Genomic DNA, 21879 nt, shown 5'->3' on the forward strand with positions numbered 1-21879 from the left:
TTGAGCAGAGCTGTTAATAGTAATAGAATGTCAATTTATTCGCAAGTGTTGGGGGGAAATTTATGAAATGTTCTGCAGGGTTCATGATTGATTTAATAACAGTTTAAAATGCCTACCTTTAGTTCCCCAAATGATTGCATGTGTAAGAGCTTGAAGCCCCTCCTGAAGAAAACCAACAAGTGGTGATCTGTGCCGTCGAGTGGACAAAGCACATTGCTGTCCTCTGCATGCTTGAAAAGCTAGATGAGATGAGGGATGCGACAGGTTTTATCCAACCTCACTCACAAGGAAATGATTTAAAACCACTTTATAAGCTGCTGCATAGGAATCAGCATTTCAGCTTTTTTCCTGGACACTTATTCTAGGTTTGAATTTGTCATCAGCTATTAACACTAACTTAGAGTCCAAACTGAAATCTGTCAAAGACAGACTAATCTGAGAATTAGCCAGAATCAAGTGTGCAAGGACTCTTGCACATTCTTGTTCATACTCTGTGTTCGAAGAGTAATAAATATGTTAAAGGTTGTTTGCTGCCTTGCTTGTTTTTAATGCCATAAAGAGGAAAGAAACAGCAATAGCTTTTTGGAGAGAATTTTATGTGCTTACATTTTAAAAACACCTTTGCTATTTGGTATATTAATCGAGTTTCCACAGTCAACCTCACACTGCCAAAATAAATATAGAGAAAGCTATTGTGAAAATAACTCCTTACGTTTTCCTAATGTAATTATCTAACAACTTCAAAAAGAAGGTAAGTGTTGACATTACAGTCTTATCCTCCCGAGAAAATGTTTTCCCTTTGTCCCTACAGTTTCTTTGGGTTCAAGAATCTGGAAACAGAGCTCTCATGAAAAAAATTTATTAGAATTAATCTAAGTCGTTGTCTTGGTGGTAGTTAGCTTCGTATTCAATTCAGTGGAAAATAAAAACTTAATAAAGTCTAACTGGATCGTAGTCTTTTAATATCATAGTATGGGAAGGGATTAGATGACTTGCCAAGTCTAGTCACAAAATATTGATCTCGATCTTTTTTAAAAGCACAAACTTGTTCCTAGGCTTCAAATCTGATGGGATTAAATCATTTTGGGTGTTATCTGGAAGCAGGTTGCTTTTGTTCTCATCATTTGTATTCTGTCACATCACCTTATTTGTCTTGTAACACAGAGGGTTAAACTGAGTCTGTTGGCATGTATTTTCCTCTAGGACACACTTGAGCCTGAACTAGAACACAGCCTTGAAATCTTATCATGAGTCAACCTTCCACTCACTATTTACATTCAAAGTCATGTATTTGCAGCAATTTATGTAGTTAGATTTTCAATAATGAAAGATTATTTTAGAGACTCCAAGTTACTACAGTGTTTTTCTCTGTTCAGAAAAGATGAGAAGCATAGTTGGTTCAAATAACTACCTAAGGGTTAGTTATTATGTGTAGCCCCACATCTCTGGTCAAGTGTTGGGGAAAATTTTCATTGGTTTAAGTAGGTGTTATGGCTCGGTGAAGAATGGTCCTATGTTTGGCAAGAAAGTAGATATGGAAACTCTACTCAAGCCAAATTTAGAAGAAAGTAATTGGTTAATGTAAAAGGAAATGGTTTTGACAGATTTACACTCTTGGGGTGTATCAGATAATCCACCACAATTCAGGGTTCCAGTGCATTTTTATCTTGCAGCGGAAGAATTCGACACTGCAAGTGGAAAGCGGATTGCAGTAAATGGAATGCCGCGGACACATCCGGTGTTTACTGTCACCGTGTCTTCTGCTCTGCTGTGGGACAGAGCTGATGCGTCTTGTCAACACTCTTTTTCCTTTCTCCTCACTGTTTAGACACAGAGAGGGAGCAACCCAGAGAAGAAAAGAAAGAATGCTACTATAATCTCAACGATGCCAGTCTCTGTGATAATGTCCTGGCCCCCAACGTCACCAAACAAGAATGCTGCTGTACCTCTGGGGCCGGGTGGGGAGATAACTGTGAGATCTTCCCCTGCCCGGTCGTGGGGACTGGTAAGAATCAGCCGAGTGGTGGCTTCACACTGGTGTTTGGTCATGTGCTGTCCACGGGGCGTGGAATGTACTCATTTGGGTTATGGCATCGAAGCTTTGAAATGGTGACAGTCACAGGTAGCTGCCACACTCGAATCGAGGCGAGATTACCTAATAGTAAGATGCATTCAGATGTGGCACCTTCACCCTCATTCCACCTCAATACGAATTCCCAAAGTTCTGTCCGTCACCAAATATACTGTTACAGTGACTTTCTATACGATATATTGGCATTATCCATAACTAGAGATTGCATATTTAAGCTAAGATTTTACATGAAGGATTCTTATTAAATCTTTAAAATACTAGAGACCACAGTTATGGAGAAGTAAATCAAAACATGGGTAAATAACATATGGGTGAACTAGGAAGGTTTATAAGAAATTACAAGTAAACTTCTGAAATCATTAGATTTATTTGCACCTACATCATAATTTTCAAGATTGTACTGAATTTATTTGCCTGAATTAGATGGCAAGATTTGCATTAAAGTTACTGAGTCTAAGAAAGCAATACTGAGTTTAAAATACACATTCACGGAAGATGTTAATGTTTTTTTTTTCTTTTTTCAACTTCTTTCTTCTTTTTTTTTTTTTTTCTTGTCTCTCCTGAAATCAGCTGAATTCAATGAAATGTGCCCTAGAGGGAAAGGTTTTGTCCCCAGTGGCGAATCCTCTTACGAAGTTGGTGGTGAGAACTATAAAGGTCAGAATCCAGCAGTAATGAACTTGCAACGTTTGTGCATGCCAGACATTCAAGGAAAAGCATGGCTTGGGTTAGACAGCATAGAATTCTGCTGAGCCCAGGAAACTGATTAACTTAATTCTACCTTTGGAAGAAAGCTCCTGTGGACTCCGAGTAGTGCGATGGGTGGCTCAGGCGTCGGGATGCTTAAGGCTGCATGAGGGTGATACAGCACTTAACCTTCTGAGTTTCCATTGCTGAGACGGGAATAATGCCTCAAAACTTGTGAGGATTAAATGAGATAATATGTGTAAAAGTGTCTAAGACAAAATTCTGTATTTAATACATTTATTCTTTTATTCCAGAAGTATATTAAAAGTCATATGTTAGAACCCTATAAATTTGACTCATCATGTCTTAAAAGGTCATCAACAAAGTTAAAATTCTTGCTTTTTAAGAACTCATCCTACTGTGTCTAGGACCTTTTACTAATAATGGCCACAGATTCATAATAAGGAATGAAAAAGAAGAAAGCAAAAGTAGATGTGTTTTATACATTTAATGCCATTAGTCTCTAATTCTAAAATAAATATGCAGCCTTTTTATTTTGGTGAAATTTAAACCACATGTATATTTCCTTATTAACAACTCACTTTTTGACATTTCCACGATAGAGATATTAAAGCCTTTTATATACAAAGTGATTTTCTTCTGTAAAATTTAATATTGAAAACTGCTAAGTGGATGGAAAACAGACTAAAAACATTTTTTATTGCTCATCCTTTTTTTTGGAAAACTAGCATTTTAATAATATGGTATAATTCAGTAGCTGGATAAGAAATTCCATGTGTGTTTTTAAAATACATCTACGATTTAGTCCAATTAAATAACAAGACTTGGTCGATGATATGTGTTTAATGGTTTTTCAAGTTCACAAATATCATATATTATGTTTTTGCAGGGATGTAGTTAAATCTGACTTTATATTATGGAATGAAGCCCCAATTTCACCACAAAGTTATCCCTTGTTTTATAGAAAAATTCCTCCTCCCTCTGTTTTAGCAGTGCTGTAAATGGTTGGAAGAATATTCGATTCAGATCCAAACAACCATATATTATGGACTTGATTTTGCCATTTTCCGGCTGTATAACTATGAGTAATTCATCTGTGGCATCTTCAGTTTTTAAAAGGAGGACTAGATGACATTAGCTCTAAAATTTAAGAATTGATGATAATAATAGCAGTTAAAGCCATAGGTAACACTTTTTGAGAGTATGCTGAATTCTGTATGTGGATTTCCTATCATTTAATCCTTTCAGTCCTATCAGGTAGATGTTCCTATTATTTTAAATTTACCATTGAATAAACTGAGATGTAGGAGATGGAGGAATGGTCTGCCAGCAGCATTAGCAACTGTGCTTTCATTAGCTCATCTTTATCATCAACGAAGAAGACTTCTTCCAAATTCCATCATATTATTCTTTGTTTCCTTCGTTTCAACTAGTTAGTGGGCCAAAATACACATTTATAGAAAAGCACATTTCTTAAAAAGGCATAGTCTTCAGAGAATATTGTTGGTGCCATGGGAGAATTTCATAGACTATTTCATCAAATACAAGGTAGCATCCCAGAAAACATACTTAAAAATATACCTTCTCTCATAACATTTTGGGCCTTGTTCCTCAAATATCACAGGCAAACCTAATTGTGTTTCTACATCTGTGAGTCAGTCCTAATTTAAGAATTTTATGTTGCTGTGTCTTTAAGATTCTTTAGAATATAAATATTATAGTGTCTAATGCGAAGCCCAATACTGGTTAGACTCTTTTTAACTGAAAGACCAACTTCTCTTTTTGTGGCTCTGTTTTTTCCCCCATAGATGCGGATGAATGCCTGCTCTTTGGACAAGAAATCTGCAAAAATGGCTTCTGTTTGAATACTCAGCCTGGTTATGAATGCTACTGTAAGCAAGGAACATACTATGATCCCGTCAAACTGCAATGCTTTGGTAAGTTTTAAGAGTACATAGTGTGCTGTGAAACTATATGGATAGAAAGAAGTAAGGTTATGTAATAAAAACAGTTTCTTTGAATCTAAATCATATGTTAAAAGTTTGTAAATGTTTTATGAATCATTTTCTTGAGCAGGGTTTAAGAAAATAAAAAAAAAAAAAAAAAAAGAACCCTCCATACTCCTATTTGAATAGATTTCAAACAAAGAGTTAATATTCAATGTGGAATTACAATTCAGGTCATTTTTGGTCTGGGGAACCTCCTATTTCATCACTCATACCATGCAAGTGAAAGTCATTTTTTAAATACTGACCCAGACTTTAATGCTTAAGCAGAAAACCATGTACACTAGGCAGAAAATCATAGCAAAAGGGAATAACTTGAAAACTGTCATAAAGAGGCATTTTATCTTAGATTTCTAAGCATATCTTGTTCTTAAATGTTTTCTTTCCTTATTTAATATCAGCAGCAACAGGGCAACATGATTTTTCCACTCAATACAAATTCACAGTTTTATAGTCAGAGCTGTTCTCTTTTAGATGATGATGTGTAGTTAATTAGAATGTGGTGGCCCCTGAAATCTGGACTCAATTTAGCAGTGTATAAACTTTGGTAAGTGTATGAAGTACATCTGAATGCTGATTTTCTTTAATAATTGTTTTTCTCTTAAGATATGGATGAGTGTCAGGACCCCAACAGTTGTATTGATGGCCAGTGCATTAATACAGAAGGTTCTTATAACTGCTTCTGCACCCATCCAATGGTCCTGGATGCTTCAGAAAAAAGATGTATACGACCAACTGAATCACATGGTATGTTTGGATGAAAAACGCAAGCCTGCCCAAATGTGATAAGGTTTTCCTTTTGACTGAAATGTGAGCTGTTGGAAAAAAGAAAACTTGGTTCCTTGGTATTTTGAAATAATTAAAATGAGATGCTGAGAAAAATCATAAGATGTATATCAGCAGTTTGTGGGAGTTTTGATACCCTGAACATAGCCATTTAATGGACAACAGAGGATGGAGTGGCTGAGCAGGTGGCAGAACTGTTCCATGTCTCAAGAGTTAAATTGATTACACTTAGCTCTCAAAGGCAGATAAGAAAGATGTACGTTCAGTGAAGATACTTAGGTTTCCTAGATGGCACCGAAGGACATAGAGAAGGCTGGGCAGAACAGAGGCTGGAGTTCAACAAGGAGGTGAAGAGCCGCGCAGTTTGCTGATAGGAATCCCTCCCTGTTCTTCCCCGGGGAGGTGATAATTGGCATGACAGATCAGTCCATCATCACATCAGGAGACAACTTTGGAAGAAGTCAATGGAAAGGTAGAAACATTAGAATTGAGAACTCCAAGGTAAAGTGTCACTAGTCCAAGTCTTTGGCAGATGAAATGGGTGAGAAAGCCTGAATCCAAAAAATGTTATCTAGAAAGAAATGGTAGGATTTGACAGAGGAGTAAATGTGAAAATGCAAAGGTTGAAAGAATGACAAGTCCATCAGGATTATGAAATATAGGCAAGAGAGTGGGGTACTCTTTGTGATGATGGAAGCTGTAGAGGAAAGGATATAATTTGAACGTAATGGACAGGTTGAATTTGAGCTGATGGAATGACACCATGTTAGAGATGACAGAGGTTCAATCCATGGAAAGACCAGGCTGGCTTCAGACTTTTACTTGGACGTCAATCTTAGAAACAGGAAATAGGGATGGAAACTTTGAGACTTGCTGGCTGCCACCACAGTGTTCATGAAATAGAAATAACAGTGCACTTGTCATGGAACCATGTCTTTCCTTTCAGAACAAATCGAAGAAACCGATGTCTACCAAGATCTGTGCTGGGAGCATCTGAGTGATGAGTATGTGTGTAGCCGGCCTCTTGTTGGCAAGCAGACGACTTACACTGAGTGCTGCTGTTTGTATGGAGAGGCCTGGGGTATGCAGTGTGCCCTCTGCCCCATGAAAGATTCCGGTGAGTCCTTATCCAGTGCTTTCTGCCGGAGGCCTTTGAGAACAGGTTCTTTTCACCTCCTTTGCAGCCTGACAGTTTTCTTTTGCTTGTATATCTTCACCTTTACTCCTTATATCTTACTTTCGCCAGGCATATATGTGTGTAGGCAGGGGAAGAGCAGGATTGCATAAACATCTGGCTTCTGGTTTACCTCCAATTCAGACGCTTTCATTAATATTTGAAACCCTCATTCCATTTCCCCAGAGAATGATAAATGATCCAAAGAAACATGCAACTTAGCAATTAGTAGCAGAGGTCCTTAGAATTTATATTTCCTGATACTTCATTTTTTTTTCTACAGTCCTCATCTCTAGCAGAAAATCTACGCAGAGCAAAAAATATTAGAGACTATAAAAAAATTAGAGACTATAAACAAAATCTTGAAATTTTTATGCCAATCTGTGAGAAAGTGAAGAAGGGGGTTAGGATAATAAAGGAGAAGAGTAAAAAGTTAGTGAAAATGTATTTGAACAAATCTTTCAAGTTTTATTTAGATCTGGGCTTAAGCCTTTGGTAGAATGGAGAAAATGCAACAGGCTAAGCTTTTGATTTCATCCCCCGTCTTCATGTTGGGGAAGGACCAGAAGAAGGTGCCGACTCCGGGCTCCCGAGCCTGGCTCCTTGGTGACTGTTGGGTTGTGTACTGATTGTATATTTTTTTTTCTCACCACTGTAGCCACTTACTTCTTATCAAAAGAAAGCCCGCGAAACTGTTTGGTGTATCATTCTGTCTTTGACTATAACATCAATGCGTTAAAGCTAGAAAGATGCATGCATGTAAAGTGAGTTTATAATGGACGAATTCTCAGAACGGTTAAGAGGGGGAAGAATTGCTTGAAAAGAGGAAATGTATACACTTTTTTGTTCATTTAATTTGAACGCAACTTTGAACCTATTTCGTAAATTAGCTTTTCAGCTTGGAAATAAAGTAAAACCAACGTAGCATTAAAAAGAAATCGGTGATGCCATAAAAGGACAAGGAATAGCAAAGGATAAAGAGCAAACACACGATGATGAAATAGATGGCGGTGATGGTAGCCCAGTGGAGGAAAGAGGGCAGGTCCTGGGGCAACCCCGGCTCGGTCTGGAATCCAGAACTGCCCACGGCACGTGCGCGACTCAGGAGAACTAACCTCGCCCAGTGCAGCAGCTCATCTGCAGAGACGGAGGCCCCTGTTTTGTGAGGCCTGGGAGGACGTACAGAGCAGGAGCACAGGGAGTTAGCATTACTATTATTAGCCCTGTTATTGTTGTTCGCATTCTTAGCATTACTATTGCCTCTGTTGCTGGAGGCAGCTGCCCCAAGGAGAGGAAAGTGAAATCCATAGGGGTTGGGGACAGTGGGGCTTGAGTCCTCTCTCAGGACGCTGTAATACCTCAGCTCTGTTTTCCTGCACAGCACTTTTTATTTAATTTTTTCCAAAAATAATGTATATTCCTTCTAGAAAAAATCATCAGAGATGTTATGTCCCCCCCCCTACTTACTCCTTCACAGTTATTCTCTGCTCCTTAAAGATGCTCAGTCTTAATGGCTGGTTTGTTATCATCCAAGCCTTTTCCTTTTACATTAAGCATTGTTTTATTCATATTTATATTAGTTATTGTTATATATTTACATTTAAGAGAATATTTAAAACTGAAATCTATATCATCGATCTAAGTCACAGTTTGTTTTTTGTTTTCATTGCTGAAATTGGGGTTCCTTATAACCGACGGCATCTAAAAGTGGCCGCAAGCCATTTGTCCCCACGTTTTAATGTTTCTTATATCAGGATGGATTGTACAACTTGTGGTATCTTAGAATTGGTGAGAGATAAAGGCTGCACAGACTCTGCTTTACGGATGTGCCGCGTTTTATTTCCTTACATCCAACACTGGACATTAGGGTAATCTGTCCCCCCACTCCCCTGCCCCGCCTCACCTGGCCTCAGTCTTGATTTTTTTTTTTTTTATTATAAGCAGTGCTGCATTGGACCTTCACGTATGTATCCTATATATACCTGCAGGGGCACCCCAGTAAAGAAAATTCCTACAAATGAAAATACCGAGTCTGGAAGTATGTGCACTTTAAATTTACTCTCCAAAAATATTGTACAAATTTCCACTCACATTGGCAGTGTTCAGAATGCCTTGTCCCTTATACCCTTCTACCACTCCATCTTAAAAATTGTTTTTATCAGATGGGTGAGAAGGGTGTCTTATATGCATCTCTATTTCTAGGGAATGTTAGCAGCTTTTCCATGTCTACAGGTGATTTGTATTTCTTTGTCGGTGAATTATTTGTTGTTGTTGTTGTTATTTTTGGACTCTCTTTCTTATTGATTTGTAGCAGCTTTGTACATATTTTGTTCACAACTCTGACATTTAGGTTGTGCTATGCTCGCTGTTACGGAAACTCTTCTATAAAAGGCTGTGTGTGTATTTACTGCATATAAATCTGACAAGCCAGTGCCTTTGAAAACCAAATATAATTGCCTAAGTTTTTAAAAGTATTTTTCTGTTTTAAAAGTATTTCGCTGTTAGAAATTAATCTTAGACTATTACATCAGTTGTTTTTAACTGAGATTTTACAAAACAAAATTTTAAAGATAAATTTGAGCAAATACATGTGAACAAATATATGCTGTATAATATTTTCAGGAGAGTTGGGGTATCAGGAAAAATAGTACCATGCGTCAAATTGTTTAAAAATTTAGCATCGATGCTACTCTCTTTCTAGTTTATATATGCAAGGAATTATGATAAATTCTCCAGAAAGAATGTCTAGTATATAGTCAGCAGTTTTCGATCTTTTATTTTTTTAAACAATGGTTGTCTTTGTCAACTGAATTATCATTTTACCCTCCAAGATATAAATTTATTAACATCAGAGATGCTGGGGGCACTGGTTGGGAGAACAACCACCTAGGCTCTCGGGATATCTAGGAAGGACCCCAGGGTTCCAGGGGATGCATGAAAAGCACTGTTCCGGTGGGTACTAGACTTATCGGGAGATCACTTCATAAGGCACATACATGCCTAACCATTATGCTGTACACCTGAAACTAATGTATTATTGAACATCACTGCAATTTAAAAAAATTAAAAAATTAATTAATTAAAAAAAAAGAAAAGTATTTTTCTAAGTATGTAAGTTGGAGCATGGGAATTAGGCAGCCAGAAGAGTATTTCTTTTATACCCTGAAAACAATGGGCCTAGAACTCGACTTAGGGATCGTCTATTCTGAATCCAGAGAGACGTCCACAGCAAAGAGCAGTTTGCTCAGAGGTCCTGTCCCTAGCTGGCATTCCTGTGATTAGCAGCTGACATCCTAGTCATACTTACATGAAACCATGTCCCGTGGAGCACGTTGCCACTGGACTATGGAGACTAAGTGCATGAGATCAACACGTGGGCTCCGGAATCAGGTTACCTGGGTTTGACTCTTGGTTTGGCAAACTTCTTATCTGAATAGCCTTGTTCTTTGTCTCAGTTTCCTCATGTGAAAATAATATCACCTGCCTCACAGGGTTGTTGTCACAATTAAATCAGTTGATACACGAACACTTAAAATGGTGCCTGACACATGGTAAGCATTCAGGAGGTAGTAACAGCCATCGCTACTCCTGCTAGAGGACTCAGATCAAATGCAGTTTTAAACATACCTGAAATGCAAAGGTCTCATAAAATATACAATTACCTAATAGCATCTAACAATGAATTAAGGGTAGACAAATGCAGAAATAATAGTTTCTTATATTAAGCTTGCTCTTCTAGACCATTGCTTCATGAACATTAATGGGCATGTTAATTACCTGGAGATCTCCTCAAGAGCAGATTCTGGTTCCAAGGGAGAGGGAAGTGGGTAGAATTCTGCATTCTTAACGAGTCCTAAAGTGAAGCAGCTGCTGCTGGACCTCAGACGACACTAGAAAGGTTCTAAAGACATCTAATAGCGTCCAACTTGATTTTATTAAAACTGGCTTTAATGTTGTTAGTACTTTTATAAAGAGGAAGCAAAGAATGTGTGAATTTTAAAACTGATGTGCTCATAATTTCTGTCGTTGAACCTTTTAAATATCCCATTCGTGGGTATCTTGATAGTTGAGAAGGACCCAATTGTCTTTGTGTTAGTCTAAGCACTGGATAGATTCACCCCAGCCCATCAGGCACCGAACCTTCTAGTCTCCCTAGCAGTGCACCACCGCTTTGGGGAACAATTAGTTACTGATGGAAACGGTGCTGGGGGAATTTGAGGAATAAATCGCAGCACTTGTCATCAGCTTTGAGCATTAAAGTGCAGAGTAAAGTAAAGTTTTGGCTCCAGAGTAGGCTTTCACACTTCTGGTCCAGTAGGTCATGGGCACTAATTCTTGCTAAGGCAGCAACTACGTCTGTGAATACTGGTAGTTGCAGGAGGTCGGAGCGGCTCCTTAAACAGTGTTCTCTGAAGTCAGATGGCATCTTGTGGACCGTACCACATGCAGGGGAGATGAGTGGAGGGTGATGGATCGTGTCAGGGTAACTTTACATGAGGAGAATTGCATCTTGTATATTTCAGTACAGTTCTGGGGCTGCTTAGGATTTCATTTCAATCCTCCACTAAAGTCTTGAAGGCCAGACCAGGCATTAGAAGGTTCTAGACCATTACAGGTGGCACTGCAGATGCAACAGTAGACAGTTTTGTAGAGGTGTCTTGTACCGACAGCCGCCCTTCCTCGACTTCCGGAGACCTCAGTTCCCTTATTCTAGTTCCTGACTCCTCTTCCCCTTTCAATACCATCTAATCCTGCCCTCTCTTAAAAGATTTGTGGGGAGGGGCTGACCTGCTTTGGGAGGACCCCCAAACTTGAGCTCTTCATCCTGCTAACATGCCAGCTTCTGAGAGAAAAAGCTGTTTGGAAAACCAAGTCAGGAGAAGCGACCATCATATCCACATAATAAATGAGAGAGGGTGGTTATTGCTTGACCTTTCTGTGAATTTTCAGTGCCATGCTGGAAGAAAATCATGGGACTATCAGAACTCTGACATCTTTGGTGGATATAGAGTTTACTGGATTTTCTGTAGCTTGGTTTTTCTGGGTCTTGGCTATAATAAAAAATGATGATAGATTGCATGTACACAGCACAGTGCCAGGCTGACTGTTCAGAATGCTTTCCATCTATTAAGTTATTCTACAAGCCATCCTCTGAAGGAGGTGTAAGAACTGACGCACGGGAGATTTTTACCTGCCGTGGTCATGTATCAGTAAGTGGTAGATTCAAATCCAGGCAGCCTGGCTCAACTCTGTGCGTCTTACCCACTTCGGTATGACTTCGGTCCTTTTTTGCCCCAAGGTCTCAGAGCACATTTTAGATAAATGGTACCCCTCAGAATATAAAAGTAACCAAAATCAAAGCTGAGATTTTTAAATTTCTTCATACATTGAATGCGTAGAGAAGAGAAAAACCACATCTTTAGAGCTAGGCAGCAAAATGAGAGGTGATGTTTCATTAACTCTGTGTCAGAGTTGGTGGGCATAATAAATAATATATATATATATATTTGATGCATTAATAGATTAGAACAAGTCAGTTAATTCTCAATAAATAAAACCATTGGCAACCCTAGCACTTATTGAAAATAAATTTTTAATGTTTTCTATTTATTAATACTCTTAGAAGTATAAACTTAAATTTTTGGGAAAATGTACCTATGGATTATAAGATGTGTAGGATGCCATTATCTTAGGGAAATAAATACTTGTTTACTTGCAAATGAAAGAAAATCACATTTGAAGCCTAGAATCTAAAGTACCCAGGGACACCAGTGTCTGTGACTATCTTGTTAAAATAATTACACTTAATTAGACTTCTTGTATGTAAATTGAACATAAAGACTTGAGAAAGTCTTGATCTAAAATTTTGAAGCTAGGAAATTTTCTTTCTGGGACACTTAGTGTGTTGGGAGAGTGTCACCTACTGGTGGTATGATGTATTGCATCACAGGTGTTTTAACCGTAAGTCAGGCATGGAAATGTGAGAGTGGTTTAAAAAAATCTCCAGGAAAACTGACGTGCCACAAAAGAAATTGGCAAATGTTTAAAAAGTTTTGTAAAACACTAGTATTGATCAAAATGCAGAGGTATGAGTCTTCTCCATTTTGCTGAGAGAGCAGTTTGAAGATATAGATATATAGATATGTTTGATTCAGAAATCCTAGTTCTGGGAATACAGATTAGCTTGTATTTGACTGCCAAGAGGGAAAATATAAGAAAAATATGAAGTCAATTCTCTCAGTAGGGAATTGGTTGATAATTTTTGGTGCATACATTCAGTGGAAAATACTGTACAGCCTTTTTTTTTTAAAAGGAGGCATATCTATAGATTGCAATACAGAATTATGTCGAAACTTATTTTTAAACAATACAAAGAACAGCATGCTTAGTAAACTGTTCTATCCAAGGTGCATTTCAGAGTAAGAACCATGTCTGAAATGCAATCTAAATTATTTATAGTTTATATGTTTCAGTTTTAGTTATTTACAGATTCCTTCATTTCATTTTTTTACTGACCACCTACTATGTACTAGGCAACAAACTTTGAAACAGATGTACAGTTCGTATTTCCATGAAATTTACAATTAATTCTGTAAACCTAACATACCATACAATTATGTCGTATTGCTAAATTAGTTTATTCCTAAGTATTGTCTCATTTAAGTGTACAGATGGTACCCTAATGCAATAAATTTCCCATTTGCTGTGATACAAAATTTTTGAATACTTCCTAACAGCTATTCTACCCCCGATTTGCTCATAAGGTTTTACAAAAGTTAAAGAACTTGGAATCGGCCTTTGAGCAGTTGAGCTAGTGATTTCTCCCATATCCACGCATGGCTCTCATGGGTTCCCAAAGATCTCAGTGTAAGAAGTTTCATAATACCCTTGGAGGTGTGAAGGAAGACAGGGATTTGACTCATGGACTAAACTTGAACAAATATTGTAACTGGGCAGTGGTTGCAAAAGGCCTTTCAGCAGTCATGGTTTAAAGGCTTTTCTAAGAAATATGTTTCCAAAAAATGTTAATAATAACTTTGGAACACCCTGCGTGTGAGGCACAGTGCGTGGTCACCGCCTTCTTTTTCAGGCAGCCCAGGGATCTCGTTCTGCTTTTGGCACGGCTTCTGTCAATCGCACTGGACAAGTTACTTCAGTTTCCTTTAGCCAGAGTTGAGAACTCTTCTGTGAGGTTATGGTAATTAATACTCTCTGAGTACAAAAGCATTTATCATGGTGATCGTAGATCCTGAACACTATGATTAAAGAAAGTGTAGCTGTTAATAAACTACAGTGGAGAATCAAAATCAAACTGGAAAAAGAGAAAAGGTCTCCTAAATTGAGTGGTTCCCATGCCTGTACACAGAATGTGTGCACTGTACAGAGTCTCAGTGGTAAGCGGCCCAGTTCCACTGGGACCGAGTTCTTAGGATCCATGGCCCTGGATTATATTGGTTACCACATGGGATTGCAAGTAAGCCATTTACGGTGTCTCTTTTTTTGAAAAGATTCTTTTATTTATTTAGGAAGCTTTCCCTTGTACCCCACCCCCATAAAGGGGTGAAAATACTTTTCTTACTATAAAAAGATGATTGCAAAATAAAATTCAGTAGTGAATTACGCACATAGAGCTTTGTGATTTCAGGGGATCGTCGTGTTACTTTCCTCGTTTCTAAAATGGCGGTGACCACAACATCTGCCTCAGGGTCGTTGGAGGGTTAAATGTGATAACACAGTGAGCTGTTTGCATGTAGTAAATGCTTCATAGGTGTTAGCTGTGATTGTGAATGAAACCCTATTCCAGGAAACGTTGGGCTAATGACTGTTCCCCACTGCAACCTTGTTGCACAGTGCTAGAAATCTCTTTGAAAGGAGGCACCAAAGGTGACGAGGGATGGCAGTGTTGAGGGACATGGGATTTCCTAGTGCAGTGGCTCTCAAGGGAATAATAGGGCAGATAAAATTAATGAAAGCTTTTCTCCAGCTACACGTGACCCCCCTCAAGAATCAAGTGCCTTTTCCTCGAGGGATGTGTTCACACCTTCGAGATTCCATGCCACACTGGCGGCTTGAACTAATGGCACCCTTACTGGTCCCTGTAAAGTAAACTGGCGTATTAGTCAGGGTTCTCCAGGAAAACAGAACCAATAGGGAAGAGATTGATTGACTCATTCATTCTCTCATTGTAAGGAATTGGCTCATGTGATTATAGTAGCTGCGAAGTTAAAAATCTGCAAAGTGGTGTGGGAGCTTCAAGGAGAGCCAAGGTCCAGGTCAAGAGCCATTAGGCAGGAAGAGCCAGTGTTGACGATGAAGTCCCAAGGCAGTCGGCAGGAGGCTGGAGAAACCTCTCTTACTCAAAGGGGGGTCAGTCTTTCTGTTCTATTCAGGCCTTCAGCTGATTGGATGAGACCCAAGCACATTACGGATGGCAATCTGCTTTACTCGGTCTACCAATTTAAATGTTAGTCTCATCCAAAAACACCTCCACAGAAAACCCCAAAATAATGTTTGACAAACTACATCTGGGCACCCCATGGCCTATCCATGATGACGCTTGAAATTAGCCATCACAACTGGGTTCGAGAAAAAGGTTAAGAACTAGTTAAAGAAAATATTTGCATTTCATGGACCTTCTCCACCCCTTCACCCCCCCCTCCTTACCATCCTATACAAACACACACTTGTGGAGGGGCTTTAATTTTCAGTTTGGAGCTAAATGTTGTTCCTTCTCCTCTCCAGACATACACTGGAGAAAGGACAGGGAAAAGGTCAGATATGTATCACTGGACAGGACTGTTATAGCAGGTCAGGATGTCTTGACCAGACTGGGAAAGAGATACAGACTTGTAAAAGGGCATAAGTAAACAGGAACGAATGACAGAAGACCAGGTGCAGAAAGGGGTCAGAACATCAGAGGAAAAATACTAGAAATGAGGCTACAGTGTGGGTTTTTAAAACAACATTGTCTTTGGCAGATGCCCTAGACCAGGGGTCCCCAACTCCCAGGTGGCAGACCATACAGATCTGTGACCTGTTAGGAACCCAACCATACAGCAGAAGGTGAGCAGCTGGCGAGCAAGCAAAGCTTCATCTGTATTTGCAGCTGCTCCCCAGCGCTAACATCATTGCCTCAGCTCCACCTCACATCATCAGGCATTAGATTCTCATAGGAGCACCAGTCCCTGGTGCCGAAAAGGGTTGGGACTGCTGTGTTAGAGGAAGAGGAAGCAATGGGCAAGTCAGTCACATTTAAGTTATGATTGCATTTAATCATTGATTAAAAACAGAAGGAAACATAGTTTGCCTTAGAATAGGGAAAGTTAGAGAACAAAAATCAAACCCCCATAGAAGGAAACACCGACTCTATTTCTTGCTAAGCTGCTGGAGACAGAACTTGGAGTGTTTTAGAACAAACTACAATTCCCAAACTCAGTTCCCTGAAGTCAAGGTGAGGCAGCAAGCCCTTGGAACGCCAGCGGAGAGGACCAGCGGGCCTTGCTAAACTGCAAACCCAGGCGTTACCTTTCTGAGAACTAGTTGAAGCTGTTGTCTCAGTGCCCTCAATGATAACTAAAGGACAGTTAAATGTGGGGGATTTGATGGAAAGATTTCCAGTTGGTGTCGTGAGCATTTCTGAAATCTTAGACTTTGGGATGTCAGTTTTATTCAGTGCTTATTTTTCTAAAAGCTATACCACGTTGACATGCTAAGAAAGAATTTGACCATGCTCTGCTATATAAAATATTCTGAATAGGGAATAAATTTCATTATGATCATAATTGCATCGACGTCCTGTTAGAATCTAATTTAGAGCCAAAGTAGAGAAATTAAGACACGCATGTAAAATGAACAACCTGATCACCAAAGCAACACTTTTATTTTTACTTAACAAGCAATCTGATCTATCTCAAAAATAACATTTTTAGCAGTTTAAATATTCTCCCTTAAAATCAGATTATGAATAGGCATTCAGTTTTCTAGAAATGCCTATTCGTTGTTAGTTTTTTCAAGGCGATTTGCTCCTCAGTGGAAATTTTACTTTCACATATTTTAAATTTTATTGCTGTTGTGATTTTTTCCCTCTTCAACGATAGCAATAGTTGAAATGTACTCTAAATGTACTCTATGAGCGGGACTATGAGAAAATCACTGCCCGTTATTGTTTAAAGCCCTGTTCTGTACTTGAGGTTTTGAATTCAAATTATGTTGTATTTATTTTGACCTTTTCTTACTCTTATAAGACAACTGTACTAGAGCAAAGCCACCGGCTGCCCATGTCTTTTAAACGTGGACCTCGTGGCCAGAGCAGACCAGCCTGGCAGAGGTCGGGTAAGGGAAAGTTTATGTACTGTCCCTTCATGCAGCAGACAGATTGTGCCTCTTGTAATGGGGAGAAAAAAATCTAGAAGGTGCTTAGAAAGCTGCCAGATTCTTGTCTTTGTGCTGACACAAATCTGCGAAGAACAGAAGCTGGGGAGATAATTGCTTTGCCCAGCATCGGTAGGCAGTATCTTAAGAAAGAAGCAGACTACAGAAGGTTAGCTCACTGAGATGCTACGGACACAACAATGCCTTCTTTATGCTTCCTTCTGAGCTTCAAGTCTCAGTGGCAGGCAGGGCCATTGTAAAAGGTCATGCCGGTGGTGTACTGCTTGACTCTAGAAGATATCATTTAAATGCCAATGTACGAGCACCTACAAAGGACAGCGAAAGAAATCACTGCCAGAAGGAAGAGCTACTAGGACCGGATGATAGATCAAGAGGAGAAGGTAACAAGAGATCCATTTCAGATTAAGATAAATAACAATATATGAGAAAATCTTAAAACTCAGATAGGGATCTTAAAATAGTTCAGTTTTGTTTTGCAGTGTTACCTTATTTTTATAATTGAATGGAAGGCATATTTAATAATCACATCAACTGTGTTTAGTATTACTTTAATATTACATTAAATACCTAGAACTCGTTCTTCAGATAATATTAGATTCAGCAGTATATCTTTATCTCATAACCTTGAGGTCTATATTTCTGAATATTAATCCAGAGTTTTGAATAAATATTAATATAGCTTTCTATGCTTCAAAACTTTAAAAAGTAAGATTGAAATAATATACTTTAAAACACATTTATCATTGTGCCCTTATAATTTAGTAATTTATTGTTTTTACTAAAGGAAAGCGTTATATTTTGAGAATTTATCCTAACTCAATTTTTGGACTATTATTAGATTTCTTGGACTTCAGTTTCCTCAGCAGAAAAATGAATGAGAGACTGTCCATGCTTTACAATGTGTTAAATTCCATGTCAGTCATTCTGAAAACATCCAGGTAAGCACCACCCAAAGGCAATAGCATCCTTCAGTGGTGGTTACCTCATAATAGAGCCACAGTTTCAATGACAAAGTGTCCTTCAGCCTAATAGTAAAAATGTTCTTGTTTAGCCTCACAGAACATGTAAACTAGAAAGGACCTCAAACATCAACCGGTCTAGTTTCCCCATTTTACTAAAAATAGAAAAGTTAGATGAACTCCAGATTTAATATATATATAAAAGTTTTCCCCTGTATTTTTCGTTTCTCTCGATTTTTTTTTTTTTTTGAGGCGACGTTCACATAACATAAAATGAAACTTTTACGTGAACGGTTCACTGGCATTTAGTACATCTGCTATGTTGTACAACATTTCCCCCTCCATATCCTTAAGCACACGCTTAGCTCCTGTTTTAAAATTAATGCAAAAAGTAAAATAAGAAAAAACAAAATGTGTTCCTTATATGTTATGCACACTTATTTATTTTTCCTAATTCTTGAATTCTCAGATTGTCACTTCAGAGCAGTGCCGAAAGAGCAGGAGAGGAGGAAATGAAATGGTTCATCTGTCCTTGCAGATAGAAAAAATATAGAGTAGATCAGTTTAGAAAATTAACACGGTTAACTTTCCTATTGTTTACCTCTTCGTTTCTTATTATATTGTTCACTTTTGTCTCTTATCAAATATTAGAGGTTATCTCATTCCTAATTTCTTCAGGTCGTCCAGATGTAAGACATAATGATATATTTCCAAACCCCTGGATATTTAGAAATGGAGAGAACCTTTTATGTAATTTCTAATAAGACATTCGTAAGTTAACAATCATTATTTTAAGGTTTTCATGTGCAGCATAATTTAGTACTCTTACAAGTATATAAAATTCAAATCCAGGTTTTAGAAAGCAAAGAGAGTCTTCATGTTTTGGAGTTCAGACCCAACAGATCTTTCTCTTCAGTTAGAGTCTAGCTAAATAAACAGCAGTCTGATGGGAAATGCTGGGAGTGGCTGAACTGGGGAGGGGGGCGGCAGTAGGTGGGGGTTGGGTGGGGGAGCTGGATGGGTCTGTGGCCCACGAGTTTCCTCAGAACATTAACATTCACAGGAGTCCCACAGAAGGTAAACGCTGCCAAGACTTTAGACTTCATTACTTCCCTGTTCTCAACAAGTACAATTTAATTGAACATTAAGCAATTTGATCTCTTTCACCTAATAAATCGAGCAAATTCAATAAACATAAATCCTGCTAATGACAGCGCCGACCCTGGTGGGGCTGAGCTCACCAGCACTCGTGTTCATTACTCTCCCTGGAATTTCCGTCACAAACGCTTATGGCTGAACTGAGTCCTCACCTGATGCGTAAGGTCTAAGGGAGTGTGCTTAATCGTGTTCTTAGGGTTTCAGAAGGGCAGCTGTGGAGTAGAAAGAACATGGTTTTGTAGATAGACCCATTTAGATTCAAATCCCTCACCGAAACTAGGGTTTCACACTCTAAACCTTAATTGTCATACTGGAAACAAAAGGAGCAAATTACAATGATTCCATGTGGTGGTTCTGAGATTTAAACGAAAAAGGATATGCAGAAGGACGTAACACCTGGCACGTAAAAGCCCCACAGAACATGTTAGCTAACTTTTCTTTTTGCGACTGTTCGTTAGCAGGGCTCGAGAGTAGCCAGCATTCGTATGGTGCTTTTCTTTCCCTAACGCTTTCTTACCCATTATACAGGAGTCCCCCCTTTACCCCTGGGGGGTGCATTCCCCGGCCTCCGGGGATGCCTGAACCCACGGGTCGTACTGAATCCTGTGTGGACTGTGCTTCTTCCTGTGCATACATACCAGTGGTAAAGTTTAATTTATAAAATAGGCGCAGTAAGAGATTAACAACAATAAGAAAATAGAACAGTATAACAAATATACCCTGTAATACAGGTTATGTGAATGCGGTCTCTCTCAAAATAGTTTGTTGTAGTGTACTCGCCTTTCACTCGATAGGGGGCACTTCCAGTCATCTCCAGAGTGCCAGCACCACTACTCTTGTGCTTTGGGGGCCATTCTTACATGAAATAAGGGTGACTTGAACACAGGCACTGTGGTGCCGTGACAGCCAGCCCGATAACTGAGACAGCTACTGAGGGGTCAGGGGCGGAGAGCGTGCACAGTGTGGACACACTGGACGAAGGAACGATTCCTGTCCCAAGTAAGACGGAGCAGGACAGCACAGGGTTTCATCACGCTACTCAGAATGGTATGCGTTTTGAAACTTAGGAACTTTATCTCTAGGATTTTCCTTGTAATATTTTAGACCACGGTGACCGTGCACGACTGAAACCATGGCGAGTGAAGCCGCAGATGCGGGAGGACTGCTGCCTCTGCCCGTGACTCTGAGCAACCTCATGTCCTCCTGTTCACCTGCCCATAGACGCTCACCTTTGAGGCGAAGGCTTCCCAGCTCCTCCCGGCTGACTCTAGTCCTTATCTCCTCTGCGGTCCCGATAGGCTATTCACATGTCACAGTGCACTATCCTTACAGCCTTTTTGTCCCCCAGATCCCACCCTGCCCATAGTATTCTCAGCATTCTCAGCCTCTGGCTCAACGAGTGAATGAGTCAATCACTGGAACAAAGACGTGCCTTTAATACCGCAAGGCACAGTACCATAATCCTGTTCGACAGATGAAGCTAAAAAGAAAATATGTCCAGTCTAAGAAACTAAGAAGCAGCGAAGCAGGACCAGAACCCAAGATTTTTGACTTCAGGTCCTTTCTGTTGTATAGTATGACCAGTTCTTTCTCACAGCTCAGTGCGTCTTAATATCGGGGAAGCAAGTTGCTGCCTCTTCCCCAGGGCAGCTCAGAGCGTATTCTCTGAGAAAGAGCCGAAGTGGACAGACACCCAAACCGACGTCCACTTCCGCAGCGTGCAGCATCGCAAGCGGAATTCTCTCTTTCACACCCCTTCCTGTGCCATCAGTACTGGATGGAATGTTTTGCAAGTGGTCAGCATTTTTCTAATTTTGTAGATTTTGTTAATTTCAGTCCCCAAAAATGCCTCTTATACTACTGTCTCAGCATGCACTGGGGTAAATAACTATTCCGTTTTCTCTGTCTCCTTTCCCTATTCCCTGATGGGGTGTGTGTGTGTGTGTGTGTTTTCCAAGCATCGTCATCAATAATGCATATGAGCACCTGAAAGATAAACACCTGGTCTAGAAATTTGAGCAAAATAAGACCCATTTTTCCAATGCACGAGAACTGGTCCTTGTTTATCCTATATTGGAAAATGATGCAATTCAAACTTTAGAGCTCTCAGTCTTCAGCCCTGATGTGTGGAGAACAAAATGCAGCCTCTTCATTATTTCTAAAAGCAGCTGAATTTAATCTGCCTCAGGCAGAACTAAAACTTCACCTCCCGGTTTGCTCACATGCCAGCGTGGCATGGTGACATATGACTGTCCAGACCAGCCCTGCAGATGTGTCTGTCACCAGGAACGGAGCTTTCTTGCCAGGGTATAGGAATACACTTGCCATTGCCACTGACAGTATGGGCCCCAGATCCACTGGCTCCAGGGGGTAATTTTAAAACTTTTCTTCTATTGAAAATGAAAATCAAAGCACCATCTGTTATGTGAATGTGCCACGCCAGGAGAACGAGTGTGATCAGTGGCCTGGATCTCATTTAGACCACTTAGCAGTGGTGGCCCACACCATCCCATGTGTGTCTTTCATAGCTTTGATCAAGAGCTTAGCCTTTGTGCTCGGAGAGGTAGGGATTGCAGTGGGGGTGGGGGCTTCACGGTGTGAATA

At 39.5% G+C, this 21879-nt stretch overlaps 1 protein-coding gene across 9 annotated transcripts in view; it reads left to right on the top strand.

Moving 5' to 3' along the window:
* The window catches only part of LTBP1 (latent transforming growth factor beta binding protein 1), a 337195-nt gene that overhangs the window by 305149 nt on the left and 10167 nt on the right, over positions 1–21879 (top strand). For all 9 annotated transcript variants that reach the window (XM_036224209.1, XM_036224208.1, XM_036224207.1 and 6 more), the window contains 5 exons: positions 1829–2005; positions 2663–2749; positions 4609–4737; positions 5413–5553; positions 6539–6709. In XM_036224209.1, coding sequence (XP_036080102.1) covers positions 1829–2005; positions 2663–2749; positions 4609–4737; positions 5413–5553; positions 6539–6709 — 705 coding nt within the window. The remainder of the gene's footprint in view (positions 1–1828; positions 2006–2662; positions 2750–4608; positions 4738–5412; positions 5554–6538; positions 6710–21879) is intronic.

The sequence above is a fragment of the Rousettus aegyptiacus genome, unplaced genomic scaffold (assembly GCF_014176215.1).
Source record: "Rousettus aegyptiacus isolate mRouAeg1 unplaced genomic scaffold, mRouAeg1.p scaffold_m13_p_7, whole genome shotgun sequence".
Lineage (NCBI taxonomy): Eukaryota > Metazoa > Chordata > Mammalia > Chiroptera > Pteropodidae > Rousettus > Rousettus aegyptiacus.